Below are 18,437 nucleotides of genomic sequence, written 5' to 3'. Positions count from 1 at the left end.
TGAAGGCTTTGATACTTACATCGAACACCTCACGTATTCAAGAATCTTCACAGATTGTATTGGTCAGGTTTTATTTGCAGGAATGAAGGAACATTCCCAGTTTTGAGCCATTCTTTCATGACAATTCCACAAAACTGAATGTAACTTTATAAATATTTTTAAAAGACATAGTTTTTTAAAATATTTAATATTCTGGTAATCTGATTTTGAATTATAAATGCCAAGATTCTTTTGGGGGTTTTAAAATGTTTTTTTAGTATTTTTTTTAAGAAGGCAAAATTGTACACTTTTAGAATGTTTTTAGGAGTTAATTTAATGTACTGAAAATACAAAAAAATTTAAACATATATTCACCCTTATGTTTGTGGCAGCATTATTTAAAATAGAAAACATAAGGAAGGATTCTAATGTCTTATCAATAGATAAATATCTATTTATCAACAGATAAATAGATAAAGAAGTGATACATATATCCAGCCACACACAAAAAAGGATGTGGAATCCTGACATTTATGACAATACGGACCTAGACCTAGGGTATTATGGTAAGTGAAACAAATCAGACAGAAAATGAAAATACCATATAACTTCACTTACATGTGGGATCTAAAAAAACAAAAATTAACAAGCAAAAGGCACAATCAGACCGACAAACATAGAATAAAACTGACGGTTACAAAAGGGGATGGGATAGTGACTGTGGAAAATAAGAGAAGGGCAGTGGGAGGCACAGGCTTTCAGTTATGGAATAAGTAAGCCACAGGGATGAAAGGCACAACAAAAAGAACACCGTTATATAGTGACAGATAGTAACTGCACTTGTGGTAAGCATAGCATAACATATGGAATTGTTGAATCACTGTGTTCTCCATTTGAAACTAATGTCACATTGCATGTCAATTATATTCAAAAACGTTTAAATGTTATATATGTGTGTAACCATATATATGCCATAAACACACAACTGAATATTACTCAGCAACAACAAAAAAAAAATGTTTGCCATTTTCATTTCCAGAAACAGTTATGAACATAGAATAGAGGCTCTTATGCTAAATGAAAGAATTCAGAAAGCACAAGATAAATACCACATGGTTTCACTTATATACGGAAACAAAACAAGTACCACCCAAAACCAAAACCAAACAAACAATAAAATATACAGAACAAACTCTTGATTTCAAGAAGAGAAGTTGGGAGGGGGTAGGGAGCAGGAGGAGTGAAATAGGTCAAGGGGACTAAGAGGTACAAACTTCCAATTATAGCATAAAGTCACTTGGGTGAAAATACCCAGTATGGAAGATAGTCAAAATACTGCAATAACATTGCATGGTGACAGATTGTGATTATAAAGTAATTAATAGAATTGTTGAAATATCATACTGAATAATATATCTGAAACGAATAGAACATGTATGTCAACTAACCTTCAACAATAAAAAAGAAACTATTTGTCAAAAAAAACTGGAAGGGAGGGAGAGAGGGAGGGAGGGAGAGAGAGAGGGAGAGGGGGAGGGGGAGAGGGAGGGGAGGGAGAGGGAAAGGGGGAGGGGGAGGGGGAGGGGAGGGAGGGGGAGGGGAGAGGGGGAGGGGGAGAGGGAGGGGAGGCAGAGGGAGGGGGAGAGGGGGAGGGGGAGAGGGAGGGGGAGAGGGGGAGGGAGGGGGGGAAAGAAAGAGGGTCAGTCAGTTAAGCATCCGACTCTAGATTGCAGCTCAGATCATGATCTCACAGACCCTAGTCAGGGTCTGTGCTGACAGCCTGGAGCCTGCCTGGGATTCTTGCTCTCCCTTTCTTTCTGCCCCTCTCCCTCTCGGGCTCTCTCTCTCTCTCTCAAAAATACGTATTACACTGTGTTAATTAGCTAGAATTTGAATAAAATCTTGGAAGAAAAAATAAAAGAATTAAAATCTCTATCAGTTATCTAGTAGGTGGGTCAAAGAGAAGATAAAACCTATTTGGACCTTTGAAAATCCAACTAAGCCTCTACCTAACAACCTCGTATCTTAAGATAGCAACAGGACTTTTACTCTGATTTTCTTCCTATTTTGTGACCCTCCACGTAAACAGAGCAAAACACATACTGAAAAGGACTGTCCTGATAAAAGTTATAAAAAGTTGGCCAAAATATACATTTCACTAACAGACCTTAACATATATATTGAATGACTTAAAATAGTATTTTGATTTTAGTAATTTAGGATTGTCAGTTTCTCATTAGAAACTAATGACCTGGGAAACCTGGGTGGCTCAGTCAGTTAAGCATCCAACTCTTCATTTTGGCTCAGATCATGATCTCATGGGATTCTTGGGATTCTCTCTCTTTCTCTCTTTTCCTCCCTCCCCCAATTGCACTGTTTCTCTCTAAAAAAATAAATAAATAAATGTAACAACAGAAAGAAAGTCGTTTGAAGTATGAACAACAGAGGATCCTGTAAATCAAAAACCAAAAAACAGCCAACTGATGCAGGAGCCGTTTAATACTTTATTTTTTCATTTTTCAATGTTTTTATTTGTTTTTGAGAGTTGAAAAAGACAGAGCATGAACATGAGCAGGGGAGGGGCAGGGAGAGAGACACACACACAGAATCCAAAGCAGGCTCCAGGCTCTGCGCTCTCAGCACAGAACCTGACATGGGGCTCAAACTCACAAACCGTGAGATCATGACCTGAGCCAAAGTCAGATGCTCAACCAACTGAGCTACCCAGGCGCCCCTAATATTTTTGAATTGCAAATAGTTTGCATCTGACTTTATTACTCCAACTATAATAGGAAAGAACACATCTTATTTAAGTTGGTATTAAAATACTATGGCAAAAAGGTTTATTAAGGACAAGAGAATAAAATGACCAGAGCTATCAATATTTAAACTCTAAACTACTACTAAGATTATAGAACACTTGAACATTCTTACAGTCATTGTACAAAGGAAATTTAAGCAACTTAGAGAATTCCATCTTCAAGTTAAATCTGTGTTGAATTAGATGAGGTTGATAGCGCCTTAAATATTGTATTGAAATGAATATGCATATAGAAGAACCTCAGATGCAAACAAAATAAATGGTAATTATATAACATGATATTTGACTATTTTATAATACAGAGTCCTGCATACCAAAATTGTGGAAGTTAAACAACATGCTATTAAACTACCAAAGGATTAGGGCACCTGAATGGTTCAGTCCACTAAGGCTCCAAGTTGGGCTTAGGTCATGATCTCAGGGTTAGTGGAATGAAGACCCACGTTGGCCTCAAGCACCGCATCAGGCTTGCTGCTGTCAGGTAAGAGCTGCTTCGGATCCTCTGTTCCCCCTTCTCTCTGCCCCTCCCCCACTTGTGTGCACTCTCTAACAAAAATAATAAAAATAAACATTAAGAAAGCCATAATACTTCACACACACACACACACACACACACACACACACACACACACACACAAACGACCAAAGGATCAAAGTACAAATCACAACAGAAAATACTTAATAACAAATTAAAGTGAAACTACAGCATACAAGCCACAGCAAAATCAGTAAAAGGGGGAAAATTTACTTATAAATCCTTAACATAATAAGCAGAAAAGGTCTCATATCAATGATCTGATTTTATACCTTAACTAACCAGAAAAAGAAAAACCTAAAGCTACAAAGAGGAAAATAAAGATTAGGCGTTAAGTGAAAGAGAAAAAAACTAAGAGAGAAAATCACTGAAACCAAAAGTTGGTTTTCAAAAAGATCAACTGGGGCACCTGGGTAGCCTAGTCAGTTAATCATCCAAATTGGGTTCAGGTCAAGATCTCACGGTTCATGCTGACAGCTCAGAGCCTGGACCCTGCTTCACGATCTGTGTCTCCCTCTCTCTGCCCCTCCCCACCTTGTGCTGAGTGTCTGTCTGTCTGTCTGTCTCTCTCTCTCTCTCTCAAAAATAAACAAACATTTTTTTTTAAAAGATCAATAAAGCTGACTAACCTTTAGCTGTATGGACTAAGAAAAAAGAACTAAGACTCAAATTTCTAAAGTCAGAAATAAAATGGGGAACCACTACTGAGCCTACAAAAATAAAAAGTATTATGTGAGTACTTTGAAGTCGTATGCTGACAATTTGTATAGTCTAGATGAAAGATAGGTTTATAAACAACACTCATCAAGAATACATCACAAAAAAATGGAAAACTCTTTCATGGAATCCGGTACCTGAGCTACAACTTTAATCCAACTAACGGTTTAATTATGATTCTGTATTCTTCAAGATGAAACATTAAGCTGGACTGTTCCCCACCAGCAAGAAAGAAATTCTGTATCATCAGAATCTTGGTCTTTTCAGGGTATAACAAAATCCTACAGACTGGATGGCTTGTAACAGCAGAATTTTATTTCTCACAGCTGTGAATACTGGAAGTCCAGGATGCACATGCCAGTCGTTCCTGTTTGTGTTCTGCTGAGCGCCTTCTGAAACTTGCTTTGTAACACTGACCCTAATACCTCCTAAAGGACACTCTTCCTAATACCATCATCATCTTAACCATGTTAAGGTTTCAACAGAAGAATTTTAAGGACTGCACAATCAGACCATAACAATCAGACCATAGCAAACACAAATATTAGTGTAATTTACATAAGGAAAATCTTTAGACAAACTATATTTGTTACAGGAACAAGTAAGAAAAAAGATGTTTTGAGTGGCTCTCTACTTAACACAAACTGCATCACATATGAAGGTTCTGACATTCCTGGCAGAATGTTGAGGAATATGTAAATTCAATAGCATCCTTTAATGTATAAAAGGCTACATATATCAGGCAAGTTTTGATTACTTGGAAGACAATTCGTAACTCAATTCTTCACAGGTATTTTCTTTACAGTATTAAAAACAATTCCTCAGTCTCAGACACATTCCACCTAGATAAATGTTCAGGAACTTCACAGAAAAGAACCATGAACTACATTTGTGCATTTTCATTTCTTTTTTTTTTTTTTTAATTTTTTTTTTTTTTAACGTTTATTTATTTTTGAGACAGAGAGAGACAGAGCATGAACGGGGAGGGGCAGAGAGAGAGGGAGACACAGAACCGGAAGCAGGCTCCAGGCTCTGAGCCATCAGCCCAGAGCCCGACGCGGGGCTCGAACTCACGGACCGCGAGATCGTGACCTGAGCTGAAGTCGGACGCTTAACCGACTGAGCCACCCAGGCGCCCCTGTGCATTTTCATTTCTTATTCTTAGATTTAACTATGTATGTATTCTGGCATCAGATTTGGCTCAAGTTGTAACATTTAGGAAGTAAAATTATGGCAAAGTGAGATGAAACAATATGAAAGTTTATTCTCCTCTCTATTTGTTATATTTATAATTTTGAAACCAGTTGAAAGTGTATTTACTCATTGCTAAAAACTCCTCGGGAAAATAACTATGCTTTACAAACTACCTGATGAATCCTTTCCATTAATGTGGTGTAAGCTTTAACAGTGGTAGGGGTAACTAGCCTCGCTTTTAATTTCACCTTATTACAGTTGATAACTCTGAAATAAACAGAAGGTCAAATAGAAAGATTATGATCTAAACTCCTACTAAAATACACACAGAAGTTGCTACATAAAATAAAATACACCAATAACAAAGCAAGGAAAAATACACTCAACAACACATTTTATTGTATTTCTCAGTGGTGGTTCCCGCTACCCCAGCTAAGGGATACTTTAAGAAAAACTTACTTTATGGAAGTTACTATAAAATTAGTTTTTCATTATACATTGTAATTTAATTGCTCATAAAGTCCAAAATTATGAGTTACAATGCATATGACTTTGACAATAAATCACATATGTTAACATAACCTTTCCTGTGTAAGAAATATCCTACTTATTTCACAATCAGAGCTATCATATTTGAAAAATTTTCTATAAATATCAAGCAAAAACACTACCAACTTATATGTCAATACTTCAAATATAAAGATAACCAGGTTTCCTAGCCCTGAATTTTTGCAACTACTAACATTACAAATTGAAAAATGTTATTTAAACCGATGTCCTAAAAATATGGTGGCAACATAAAATGATGAAAATAATGTGTAAGTTATCAAGCTTAGAATGAAATACACATGGCCACATAAATATGAAAATAGCCCCCTTTCTTGACTTTAAATGTGGACTTCCACCTTCCTTAAATTATATCAAAAATCTTACAGAACATCTAGGTAACTCGAATATACATAAAGATTCTGTTAACATACTAGCTGGAACATGGTTTACCAAAACCTATGATGATAAGGCAATTTATTCAAAACACCTATTAACTACAGTAAAATAGTCACAGTGGAAAAGACACTTCTTCTTCGTTTCTTTCTACTGTTTAACAGCAGGTATTACAGTCTTTTCCCCCTAAGTTCCATTATATCCAAACAATAAAATTTCACTTAAAAAATTCAGCTAAATCAGTTATTAGAGAAATATAATCCTTTTAAACAATGAAAATAAATCAGCATGTCTTAACAAAATACATTCATACTAAATGATGTTTTAGTCTTCTTTTAACAGGTGTGACAGCCAAAATCCAAATTGTAGAACAATCCTCAGAAACCACGTTCAATTTAGATCTGTAAGTGAAAAAAAACCATGAAATCCACTGAAAACTAATTCTTATAATACAATAAATAGTCTACTGCATAATAAGGACCCTTTATACTATCTGAAATATAAAGCCTTTGAATGAAAAATTTTATATACTAGGTATTTCTCAATTCCTGTCTGTTGCAGTCATTATGAACTCTCTGAGAATGTTATGTTACGCAAATTATTCTCAATGACATTTACAATCTCCTTCTTTATTTTCATGCTGGTGGCTTGAGATCTTACATTTTGAGAGTGGGAACACACATGTGGAAGTATAAGCGCCTTAAAAATTAAAAATTAAATTACATTAAAAATTAAATTGTAAGTACCTTAAAAATTAAAAATTAGGAAAGTCTGGTCCTAAGCCAAAATATCCTCTTCGTATTCACATACACTTCTACTTCAGCTCCTACCTAGCCTTTGAACCTAACTCAGCTGTCAAAAAGTTCATATCTGTCCTTAATGCACAAGGCAATTGTTACATTAAGTTCTGGCACAGAAAATAATCACCCTACTGTCAGAGGATTAATTTAGTCATAAGAATACTCTGGCTCATGGTCCACAAATAAGGTACATAAAGAAAATTTTAACAATATGTTCTTCTTCATCCTTTTTTATTTCCTACTTCTAGGTATGTTTTAAAATGTATACAACTTTTTCAAAATTTTTTTAAACGTTTATTTATTATTGAGAGACAAAGAGAGAGCATGAGCAGGGGAGGAGCAGAGAGACAGGGAGACACAAAATCTGAGGCAGGCGCCAGGCTCTGAGCCATCAGCACAGAGCCCAATGTGGGGCTCGAACCCATGAACTGAGAGATCGGACGCATAACCAACTGAGCCACCCAGGTGCCCCTAAAATGTATACAACTTTCATTAAATAGTACTGTATGTTTAAAAATGCATAAATACATGGTAAAAAAAAAATCTGGTAAAAAGCTACACTGGAGGTATGTACTCAATTTTCTTCAATTCATGGAATAATCTAAATGATTTGGAACTATATTAAAAAATAATATGGATCTGTAGCTGAATAGAAGGACTGGTCTGGTAGATCAAGTATAGAAAAATGTAAATTGTCTAATCTTGGTACTATATGTAAAGGCGTTCGTTTCACTTCAAAAACTTCCAACTTCTCTGAATGTCTGAAAATGCTCTTAATAAAATAAAGGGCTTTGTTGGTGATTAAAAGATCTGGAAATCCCCGATCTAGATCAATGATTACCAACGTGACAGCAGCATCAGCATCATGTGTGGTGCTCAACTTACACTTACCAAAGACTGGCTTTGTATTTCTGAACAACTCTACTAATTGTGCTGCACAGTATTTGACAGGAATAAATGCTCTACACATTTTTAAATTCCAAGTATTAAATCCAAGACTTAACACTAATATTTTTGGATTTGTGGTCTCTGAATTACTTTTTTATTACAGAGGTATTAAAAAAAAAAAGTCTAGGGGCGCCTGGGTGGCGCAGTCGGTTAAGCATCCGACTTCAGCCAGGTCACGATCTCGCGGTCCGTGAGTTCAAGCCCCGCGTCAGGCTCTGGGCTGATGGCTCGGAGCCTGGAGCCTGTTTCCGATTCTGTGTCTCCCTCTCTCTCTGCCCCTCCCCCGTTCATGCTCTGTCTCTCTCTGTCCCAAAAATAAATAAAAAATGTTGAAAAAAAAAATTAAAAAAAAAAAAAAAAAAAAAGTCTAAGCCTGATAGAAATCTAAGATATATCACCATGCCAATTATTTCATCCACACATGCCAAGAAAATCAGGATGAATTTTATTTGCATACAGTCACAGCAAAACAGGGAGACATTCATTACTTTTATTGCTCTAACTGCTTTATCACTAAGAGAAATAACCACGTACCACAAAACACTGATACGTGATAAAATTGTAATCCCAATACATTAAGTTGACAACAGACCTCCGGTTTGAAGTATATTGCAATTTGAATGCTTCAGCAAGCTGGTTCAAACAAGACTCTTCTTTTTACATGCTAGTATTTCATCTAGGAGAAGGTACATTCTCAAAACTGCTACATTTCTTAATAGTTACCTCTCATTAAAGCAAGTTATCATCATGAAGTATCTATGTTAGAGGAAATAATATTGCTCTTTTCAGAAAGAAATGCTTCAAAGGCCTGTAAGGTTTCTCAGAGAAAAGAAATGTGTAACTAGATGGTTTCAGAACATTAATGAACTTTCAAATGAAAGGAGTGATCTCAACAAGATACCGAATTTAAGTGTTCAACATTCCCAGATTAAAGGTTTCTTTCTATGTAATTCATAAATAAAAGAAACAATAAACACAAGGTTTTATCCACTACTTACATCATCAATGTCTTCATCGTCATCTCCAATATCATCAAACTGGATTTCATCATCATCTCCAGGACCAAACGTATCTGTTTCATTGATTTTAGCTGAAGACAATAATTAATATACTTATATACATATATTCATGATGTTATTAGATAAACTGTCTATAAAAAGAAACAAGTCTGGGGCACTTGGGTGGCTCAGTTGGTTAAGCCTCTGACGCCTGGTAAGAGCTTAGCTCATGATACTGTGGTTGTGAGATGAAGCCCCAGTGGGATTTTCCAACTCCCCCTCTCTCAACACTCCCCCTGCTTACACATAAATACAGGGGGAAAAAAAAAAAAAAAAAAAAGAAGCAGCAGCAGCCTGATATAAAATACAAACTATATTAGAAAAAGATTCTTAGAAGTGGTATTTCAATTCAACCAACATTTCATTACACGAAAAATACTGCTAACTTGTGTGGAACAACCCATCGCACAGAGAAAATTCACAAGGAAATAAGTTCAATGCTAAGTCATTACAAAGAAGGGTGTATGTGTGTACTTTTATTTTGTTCAAAACTGTAGTGTAAATAAAGTAGGCAGGTTCTAATTACACTTAGTAGTTACATATTTCCCAAGTATGCTTCAAGGAGCTTTTCTGTGTTTTATTTTTCAAGGAGTTTGAAACAGGCTAGGTAGGAGCTTACTGTCAGCATACATAAAGTTCTCCTAAAAACAGCTAGTCTCTCAACTATTAGACTTACCAAATCTGTCAAAGAGTTAATTAAATCATTTTTATCCCTAAGCAATAAGAGTTTAGCACTTTTAAAATGCAAATAATTTCATCAGAAATTTCAGGCTTATGGAAAAATCTTGCGTTTTCATAATAAAATTCAATAGAGTAAAACATATAAAAGAAAATAGCTGCCAAGTGAAAGCTGAGCTTAACAAAAAGTTTGTTTTCTCTTTGATATTATGACATCAAAAGTTTACTACAAGGAGAATACAATAGGTTTGCTGTTAGAAATGTCTCGTAAAACACACACAACACTACAGAAGATTATCATGCTAAGAAGAACTGACCATTGTTTTCTATAAAAATCAGTACCAAGATCTTAATTATTTGCCTCACCTAGTTAAAAACTAGCAATTTCTTGAAAATTGCTAAAATCCTCTAACAATGTATTCTTTGAGTTATTATACAACAGGGCTTATAAACTATTACACTTATTAATATTTAGTATAACAAACACAATAAAAACAAATTTCATTATAACTACATACCCAAACAATATATAAACAAGAGAAAATTCCATCAAACTGTTTCATGTAAATGCCAACAATAATCTCGTAAGACAGCAAAATACAGTAACTTTGACATTACCATGTTCTGGAAGCTCGCCATATGCCTTCAGACTTCTAGCTTCATCTGCATTGTATTTTAAAATTACATCAGCTTTGTTATCCTTAGAAATAAACAAATAACTTTTAACTAATTATACTAAAATTAATTTTCCCACACTGATTATACCCACAATTAGTTTCAAATTAGCACATTAAGATAAAAAGCTCACTGTTCTTTTAGACTCTGCTTTTCTTCACCTACTCCTTACTTTCTTTAAAAAAATTCTCAGCTTTAAACAGGTAGAAAGAAGTTTACATGCATGACTAAACAATGATTTACAGCCTAATATTCACTTTAGTAAGAGAGATAAAAGAAAAAAAAGTAAAAGAAGAAAAAAAAAAGAGCAAGAGAGAGACAGACAGAGAGGGAGAGAAGGTGTAATATGATCCTTTTTAGATCAAACACTGCACTTCAAACCAGAAAGTGGTATAATTATGTAAGAATCAACATACGTTTCTTTATTTAGTCATTCTTAGGATACCTTACTTATGAGAATTACTTGTAGAGTTTTAAAAAGATAACTATGACTCCTAAAAATTGACATACCTGAGATAAAGTCCAAAATTCTGTATTTAAAAACCTCTTTGGGAGTTTATAATACAAAATAGTTATTGTATAACTATTGTATCAGGGACATAATTATTATTATTACATTATTAGTGTAATTTTGATATGTTCACACTTCATTATTTTATTTTATTTTATTTTTTTAACGTTTATTTATTTTTGAGACAGAGGGAGACAGAGCATGAACAGGGGAGGGTCAGAGAGAGGGAGACACAGAATCTGAAACAGGCTCCAGGCTCTGAGCTGTCAGCACAGAGCCCGACGCAGGGCTCAAACTCACGGACCGTGAGATCATGACCCGAGCCGAAGTCGGCCGCTCAACCGACAGAGCCACCCAGGCGCCCCCCCTCTAAATGAATTGATTCTTTAAAATAATGAACTGTGGGGCGCCTGGGTGGCTGGCTCAGTCGGTTGAGCGGCCGACTTCGGCTCGGGTCATGATCTCACGGTCCGTGAGTTCGAGCCCCGCGTCGGGCTCTGTGCTGACAGCTCAGAGCCTGGAGCCTGTTTCAGATTCTGTGTCTCCCTCTCTCTGACCCTCCCCTGTTCATGCTCTGTCTCCCTCTGTCTCAAAAATAAATAAACGTTAAAGAAAAAATTAAAAAAAAAAAAGAATCAATTCATTTAGAGAGAAAATAAGAGTTTGAAAGTTTACAATTACCTAAAAGATAGCTGAAGAAAGGCAACTAAAATTATCACAGTGCTGCTGTTGGGAATGCAAACTGGTGCAGCTGCTCTGGAAAACAGTATGGAGGTTCCTCAAAAAATTAAAAATAGATCTACCCTATGACCCAGCAATAGCACTGCTAGGAACTGACCCAAGGGATACAGGAATGCTGATGCATAGGGGCACTTGTACCCCAATGTTTATAGCAGCACTTTCGACAATAGCCACATTGTGGAAGGAGCCTAAATGTCCATCAACTGATGTATGGATAAAGAAATTGTGGTTTATATACACAATGGAATACTACTTGACAATGAGAAAGAATGAAATAATGGCCTTGGGTAGCAACTGGAGAACTTGGGTAGAACTGGAGAGTGTTATGCTAAGTGAAATAAGTCAATGAAGAAAGACAGATAACCATATGTTTTCACTCTTATGTGGATCCTGAGAAACTTGACAGAAGACCATGGGGGAAGGGAAGGGGAAAAAAAAGGTTAGAGAGGGAGGGAGGCAAACCTTAAGAGACTCTTAAAAACTGAGAACAGGGGCGCCTGGGTGGCGCAGTCGGTTAAGCGTCCGACTTCAGCCAGGTCACGATCTCGCGGTCTGTGAGTTCGAGCCCCGCGTCAGGCTCTGGGCTGATGGCTCGGAGCCTGGAGCCTGTTTCCGATTCTGTGTCTCCCTCTCTCTCTGCCCCTCCCCCGTTCATGCTCTGTCTCTCTCTGTCCCAAAAATAAAATAAAAAACGTTGAAAAAAAAAAATTTTTTAAAAATTAAAAAAAAAAAAAAAAAACTGAGAACAAACTGAGGGTTGATGCGGGGGGGGGGGGGCGGGGGGGGGGAGAAGGGGGAGGGAGGAGAAGAGGGTTGGGTGATGGGTATTGAGGAGGGCACCTGTTGGGATGAGCACTGGGTGTTGCATGGAAACCAACTTGACAATAAATTTCATATTAAAAATAAAATAAAAATAAAAATAAAATAAAATAAAATAAAAATAAAATAAATAAAATAAAATAAAATAAAATAAAATATAAAAAAATAAAATAAAATAAAATAAAATAAATTAAATAAAATAAAATAAAATAAAATAAAATAAAATAAAATAATCACAGTGCTGCAACTGCAGTGTGCTATAAACCAACACTTCACTAACAGCAATGTACATACAAAACACACAGGGATTCTGTTAAAATATTAATTCAGAGTCAGCAAATATGAGACTGGTCTATCACTCTGCATTTCTAATACACTTCCATATGCTGGTGTAATTTCTGGACAGCAAGGGCACAAAATTATTCCCAAAAAGATAAGATTAGAAGAGCTGGTCCTGGCTATTAGTTTACAGTTAGAAAAACAAACCTTTAAGATTCTGGTTTCATTCTCCATAAAAGGAATTTAATACTACGCTCTCTCCATATTTGGGGTTTATATGAAGTTAAAACAAGATAATGAGCATAAAAATGATACATTTGTATAAAGGATCACAAGATTTAATTAGAGAATATATAAAAACAAAAAAAATCAACATATGATCAGATTCAGTCTATAAAAACAGACACAGAAAAATGCATACAGTGAAGTAACTGGATACAAAATCAAAATACAAAACTCAGTATGTCTCTCTACACACTAGCTATAAACTAGGTGAAAAACTTTCAAAGAAAACAATCTCATTTACACTAGCACCAAAAAACAGAATACTTCAAAAAAAAAAAAAAAACAAAAACAAAACAAAAACAGAATACTTCAGAATAAGTATATTTTTTTAACATTTTACTTTTAAGAAATCTCCACACCCAATATTGGGTATGAATTCACAACCCTGAGATCAAGAGCTGCATGATCCCCCAACTGACCCAGCCAGGCGACTCCTTAAAGGTAAATTTAACCAACACTGCAAGTTAGTTAGTTCAATATATGCAAATCAATCAATATTATATACCATATTAATAAAAGAAAGAATAAGATGATTATTTCAATAGATGAAGAAAAAGTATTTGACAAAGTACAACACCCATTCATGACAAAAATCCTCAACAAACTAAGGACAGAGGGAACATAACATCATAAAGGACAATACAAAAGACTTATAGCTCATATCACCCTGAATGGAGAAAAACAGACAGCTTTTCCCCTATGGTCAGGAATAAGACAGGCGTGTTTACTCTCATCACTGTTATTTAAAATGGTACTGGAAGTCCTAGCCTCACCAATTACACAACAAAAAGAAATAAAAGACACCCAAATCATTAAAGAACTCAAACTTTCACTATTTACAATGACATGAAACTCTTATGAGAAAACAAAATACTCCATCAAAAACTGTAGACGTGACATACCAATACAGCAAAGTTACAGGATACAAAAATCAATGTACAGAAATCTGTTGCATTGCTATTCACCAATAATGAAGCAACAGAAAGAGAAATTAAGGAATCAGTCCCATTTATAATAGCACCAAAACTATAACATATCTAGAAATAAATCTGAGCAAAGAGGTGAAAGATCTGTACTCTGAAAAATACAACACTGATGAAAGACTTTGAAGAGGACACAAAAAATGGAAAGACATTCCATGCTCATGGATTGGAAGAACAAATATTACAATGTCCACATTACTCAATGCAATCTATACGTTTATTTCAATCCCTATGAAAATACCACCACCATTTTTCACAGAGCTCAAACAATCCTGAAATTTGTATGGAACCACGAAAAAAGCCAAATAGCCAAAGCAAACTTGAAACCAGAAAAGCAAAGCTAAAACTGGAAGCATCACAATTCTAGACTCTGAATTATATTACAGAAGCTGTAGTGATCAAGACAGTATGGTACTGCACAAAAATACACACACAGATCAATGTAACAGAATAGAAAACAGACAACTGAATCCACAACTGTATAGTCAATTAATCTTCAACAAAGCAGAAAAAAATAAAGAGAAAGTTGAACAAATGGGGTTGGGAAAACTGGACAGCTAAATGCATACAAATTAAAATGGGCCAGTCTCTTACCCAATGCATACACACAAAAAATTCAAAATGCATTAAAGACTTAAATGTCAGGTCTGACTTCATAAAAATTCTAACAGCACATGCAGAGTAACCTTTTTCACATTAGCCACAGAAATTTCTTATTAGATGTCTTCTGAGGCAAGGAAACAAAAGGGGAATTCACCAAAATAAAAAGTTTTGTTCTCTTTCCTTTGCTCCTTTTTTCACCCCATTTTTGTTCCAGGGCTACTTCAGCAAACCATCAAAGCATACCTCATTGGAGGTTCAAACACTCCACCACTGCAACCAAGGAGGAGCTCTGCAGAGCAATACCAGTGGGAAGGAGCAGACAAAACAACAGCACAGTGCACAGAGCATAGACCAGAAATACATCCTGAAGTGCCAGATTCTGGACAGTGTAAGACCTGTTTTAATATAGCAGTACTCTTAGGTACAGGAAACATAACAAGCTTTCAAGACATGCAAAACACAAAAACTGAGCCAAAATAACTAGAGGAATTCTTCCCAAAAGGAGGTCAAGAAGAAATCACAGCCAAGGACTTGCTCAAAAGACATAAACAATACATCTGAACAAGATGATGTATCAAGTCATGATACAAATACCTGAGCTTGAGAAAAGCACAGAAGATACCAGAGAAATCCTTGCTGCAGAAATCAAAGACCTAAGAGCTAGTCAGCCTGGGGGAAAAACAAAATTATACCTGAGATGCAAAACAGACTGCATAGTCACAATGAGGGTTGAAGAATCAGAAAAAATAGGTGAAATAAAAGATAAAATTATAGAAAATAATGAAGCGGAAAAAATGAGGGAGAGGAAATGAATAGATCCTCAGGAGAGTATTAGAGAACTAAGTGATTACAGGGGCCCCTGGGTGGCTTGGTCAATTAAGCATCCGACTTAGGCTCCGGTCATGATCTCACAGTAAGTTCAAGCCCCACGTCAGACTCTGTGCTGACAGCTCAGAGCCTGGAACCTGCTCCAGATTCTGTGTCTCCCTCTCTCTCTGCCTCTCCCCTGCTCGTATTCTGTCTGTCTCTCTCTCTCTCAAAAGTAAATAAACATTGAAGAAAAAATTAAAAAAAAAAAAAAAAAAGAACAAAGTGATTTCATGAAATGATACGGTATCTACATCATAGAGTCCCAGAAAAGAAGAGTATGAAAAAGGGGTCAGAAGGTTTCCTTGAACAAATTACAGCTGAGTACTTCCCTAATCTGGGGATGGAAACCAGCATTCAGTTCCAACAGGCACAGAGAACTCCCTTCAAAATCAACAAAAACATGTCAACACCATGACATATCATAGAGAAACTTGCAAAATACAAGATAAAACGAATTCTGAAAGCAGCGTGGGACAAATAGGCCTTAACCTAGAAGGACAGACATGTAAGGTTAGTGGCAGACCTGTCCACAGAAACTTGGCTGGCCAAAAGGAGTAGCAGGAAACACTCAATGTGCCGGACAGGAAAACTATGCAGCTGAGAACTCATTATCCAGCCAGGCTGTCATTCAGAATAGAGGGAGAGATAAAGGCCTTCCCAGACAAACAAAAACTAAACAAGTCTCTGACCACTAAATCAACACTGCAAGAAATATTAAGGAGGACCCTGGGGAAAAAAACAACAAAAAAAGAGGAAAACATCATCAGAAACACCAACTTTACAAGTAACACAATGGCACTAAATTCGTATCTTTTAATTACCATGCTGAATGTAAATGGACTAAATGCTGCAACCAAGACACAAGGTATGATAATGGATTAAAAAACAAGATCCACTGACACACTGTCTAGTCAACACTCATTTTTGACGTAAAAACACCTGGAGATTAGAAGTAAAGGAATGGAGAACCATTTCTAATAAACATCAAAAGCAGGCCAGAATAGCCATACTTATACCAGACAAACAAGATTTTAGAACAAAGTCAGAAACAAAAGGTGAAGAAGGGCAGTATATTATAATTAGGGAGTTATTCATCAAGAAGTTAACAGTTGTAAACATTTATTCCCCCAACTTGGAAGCACCCAAATATATAAATCAAATAATCACAAACAAAAAACTCATAATACAGGGGCGCCTGGGTGGCTCAGTCGGTTAAGCATGCGACTTCAGCTCAGGTCACGATCTCGCGGTCCGCGGGTTCGAGCCCCGCGTCGGGCTCTGGGCTGATGGCTCAGAGCCTGGAACCTGCTTCCGATTCTGTGTCTCCCTCTCTCTCTGCCCTCCCCCGTTCATGCTGTGTCTCTCTCTGTCTCAAAAATAAATAAACAAAAAAAAAAAATTTCAAAAAACTCATTAATACAATAATAACAGAAGACTTCAACACCACACAACAATGGACGTATCATCTAAGCAGAAAATCAACAAGGAAACAATGGCTTTGAATGACACACTGGACCTGATTTAACAGATATATTCAGAACATTTCATCATAAAACCGCAGAATAAACATTCTTCTCAAGTGCAAATGGAAGATTCTCCAGAAGAGATCACATACTGGGTCAGAAATCAACCCTCAACAGATACAAAAAGACTGCGATCATAGAATGCGTATTTTCAAACCACAATGCTATGAAACGTGAAGTCAATCATAAGAAAAAATTTGGAAAGCCCCCAAATACACAGAGGTTAAAGAATATCCTACTAAAGAATAAACGGTTAAGAAATTAAACAAGGAAAAAAAATGTATGGGAGCCAACGAAAATGCAAACACAACAGTGTAAAGCTTTTGAGATTCATCAAAGGCAGTCCTAGGAGAAATGTATATTGCATTCAGGCCCATCTCAAGAAGCAAGAAAGGTCCCAGGACACCTGGGCTCAGTGAGTTAAGCATCTGACTTCAGTTCAGGTCATGATCTAATGGTTTGTGAGTTCCCATCCCACATCAGGTGATGACATTCTCTCTCTCTCTGCCCTGGCTTACTTGTGCCCTCTCTAAATAAATAAATATACAAATAAATATTTGAAAAGGAAGCAAGAAAGGTCCCAAATACACAATCTAACCTTACACCTAAAGAGCTAAAAAAAGAACAGTAAATAAAGCCTAAAGCTGGCAGAAGAAATGAAATAACAGAGACTGAAGCAGAGGTAAACAATCTAGAAACAAACAAAACAGAAGCAGAGATCAATGAAATCAAGAGCTTGTTTTTTGTTAAGAATAAATTGATAAACCCCTAGCCAGACTTCTCAAAGAGAAAGGATCCAATAGATAAAAGCACAAATGAAAGAGGAGAGATCACAACCAACACCACACAAATACAATTATAAGAGAATACTATGAAAAATTATATTGTCTAACAAAATTGCCCAACAATTATCGCGCAACAAACTGGGCACTCTGGAAGAAATGAACAAATTCCTACAAACATACGAACTATCAAAACTGAAACGGGAAGAAATAGAAAATTTGAACAGACCTATAACCAGCATAGTAACTAAATCAGTTATCAAAAATCTCCCAATAAATTAAGAGTCCTGTGTCAAACTGCTTCCCCGGGCAACGCTACAGATATTTAAAGAGGAGTTAGTACGTATTCTTCTCAAGCTGTTCCAAAAATAGAAATGGAAATACTACTTCCAAACTCATTCTATAAGGCCAGCATTACCTAGATTCCAAAACCGGACAAAGACCCCACTAAAAAGGAAAAACTACAGGCCAATATCCCTAATGAACATGGATGCAAATACTCAACAAGATACCAGCAAATCAAATCAATAGTATATTTACAAGAATTATTCACCACAATCAAGGGGAATTCATTACTGCACTGCAGGGCTGGTATATTCACAAATCAATCAATATAATACATCACATTAAAAGAAGAAAGGGTAACAATCATATGATCCTCTCAGTAGTTGCAGAAAAAGCATTTCACAAAGTC

The 18,437-nt window shown here is 36.1% G+C and overlaps 1 protein-coding gene across 10 annotated transcripts in view; it reads right to left on the bottom strand.

Moving 5' to 3' along the window:
* Positions 1-18,437, bottom strand: part of LOC131503504 (eukaryotic translation initiation factor 1A, X-chromosomal) — a 124,115-nt gene that overhangs the window by 93,673 nt on the left and 12,005 nt on the right. For 9 of the 10 annotated variants that reach the window (XR_009257453.1, XR_009257451.1, XR_009257454.1 and 6 more), the window contains 2 exons: positions 10,291-10,372; positions 8,935-9,026 (listed from right to left, as the gene is read on the bottom strand). Coding sequence is in view for 4 of the 10 variants with exons in the window: in XM_058714962.1 (XP_058570945.1) it covers positions 8,935-9,026; positions 10,291-10,372 (174 nt within the window). In the remaining 6 variants the exon portion in view is untranslated. Of the gene's footprint in view, positions 1-6,032; positions 6,590-8,934; positions 9,027-10,290; positions 10,373-18,437 lie in introns of those variants that run through there. The other variant, XM_058714964.1, reaches the window with a different exon arrangement.

The sequence above is a fragment of the Neofelis nebulosa genome, chromosome Y, assembly GCF_028018385.1.
Source record: "Neofelis nebulosa isolate mNeoNeb1 chromosome Y, mNeoNeb1.pri, whole genome shotgun sequence".
NCBI classification, from domain to species: domain Eukaryota; kingdom Metazoa; phylum Chordata; class Mammalia; order Carnivora; family Felidae; genus Neofelis; species Neofelis nebulosa.
Note: the sequence above shows the minus strand (reverse complement) of the source record. Positions and strands in the feature narration are given on the sequence as shown.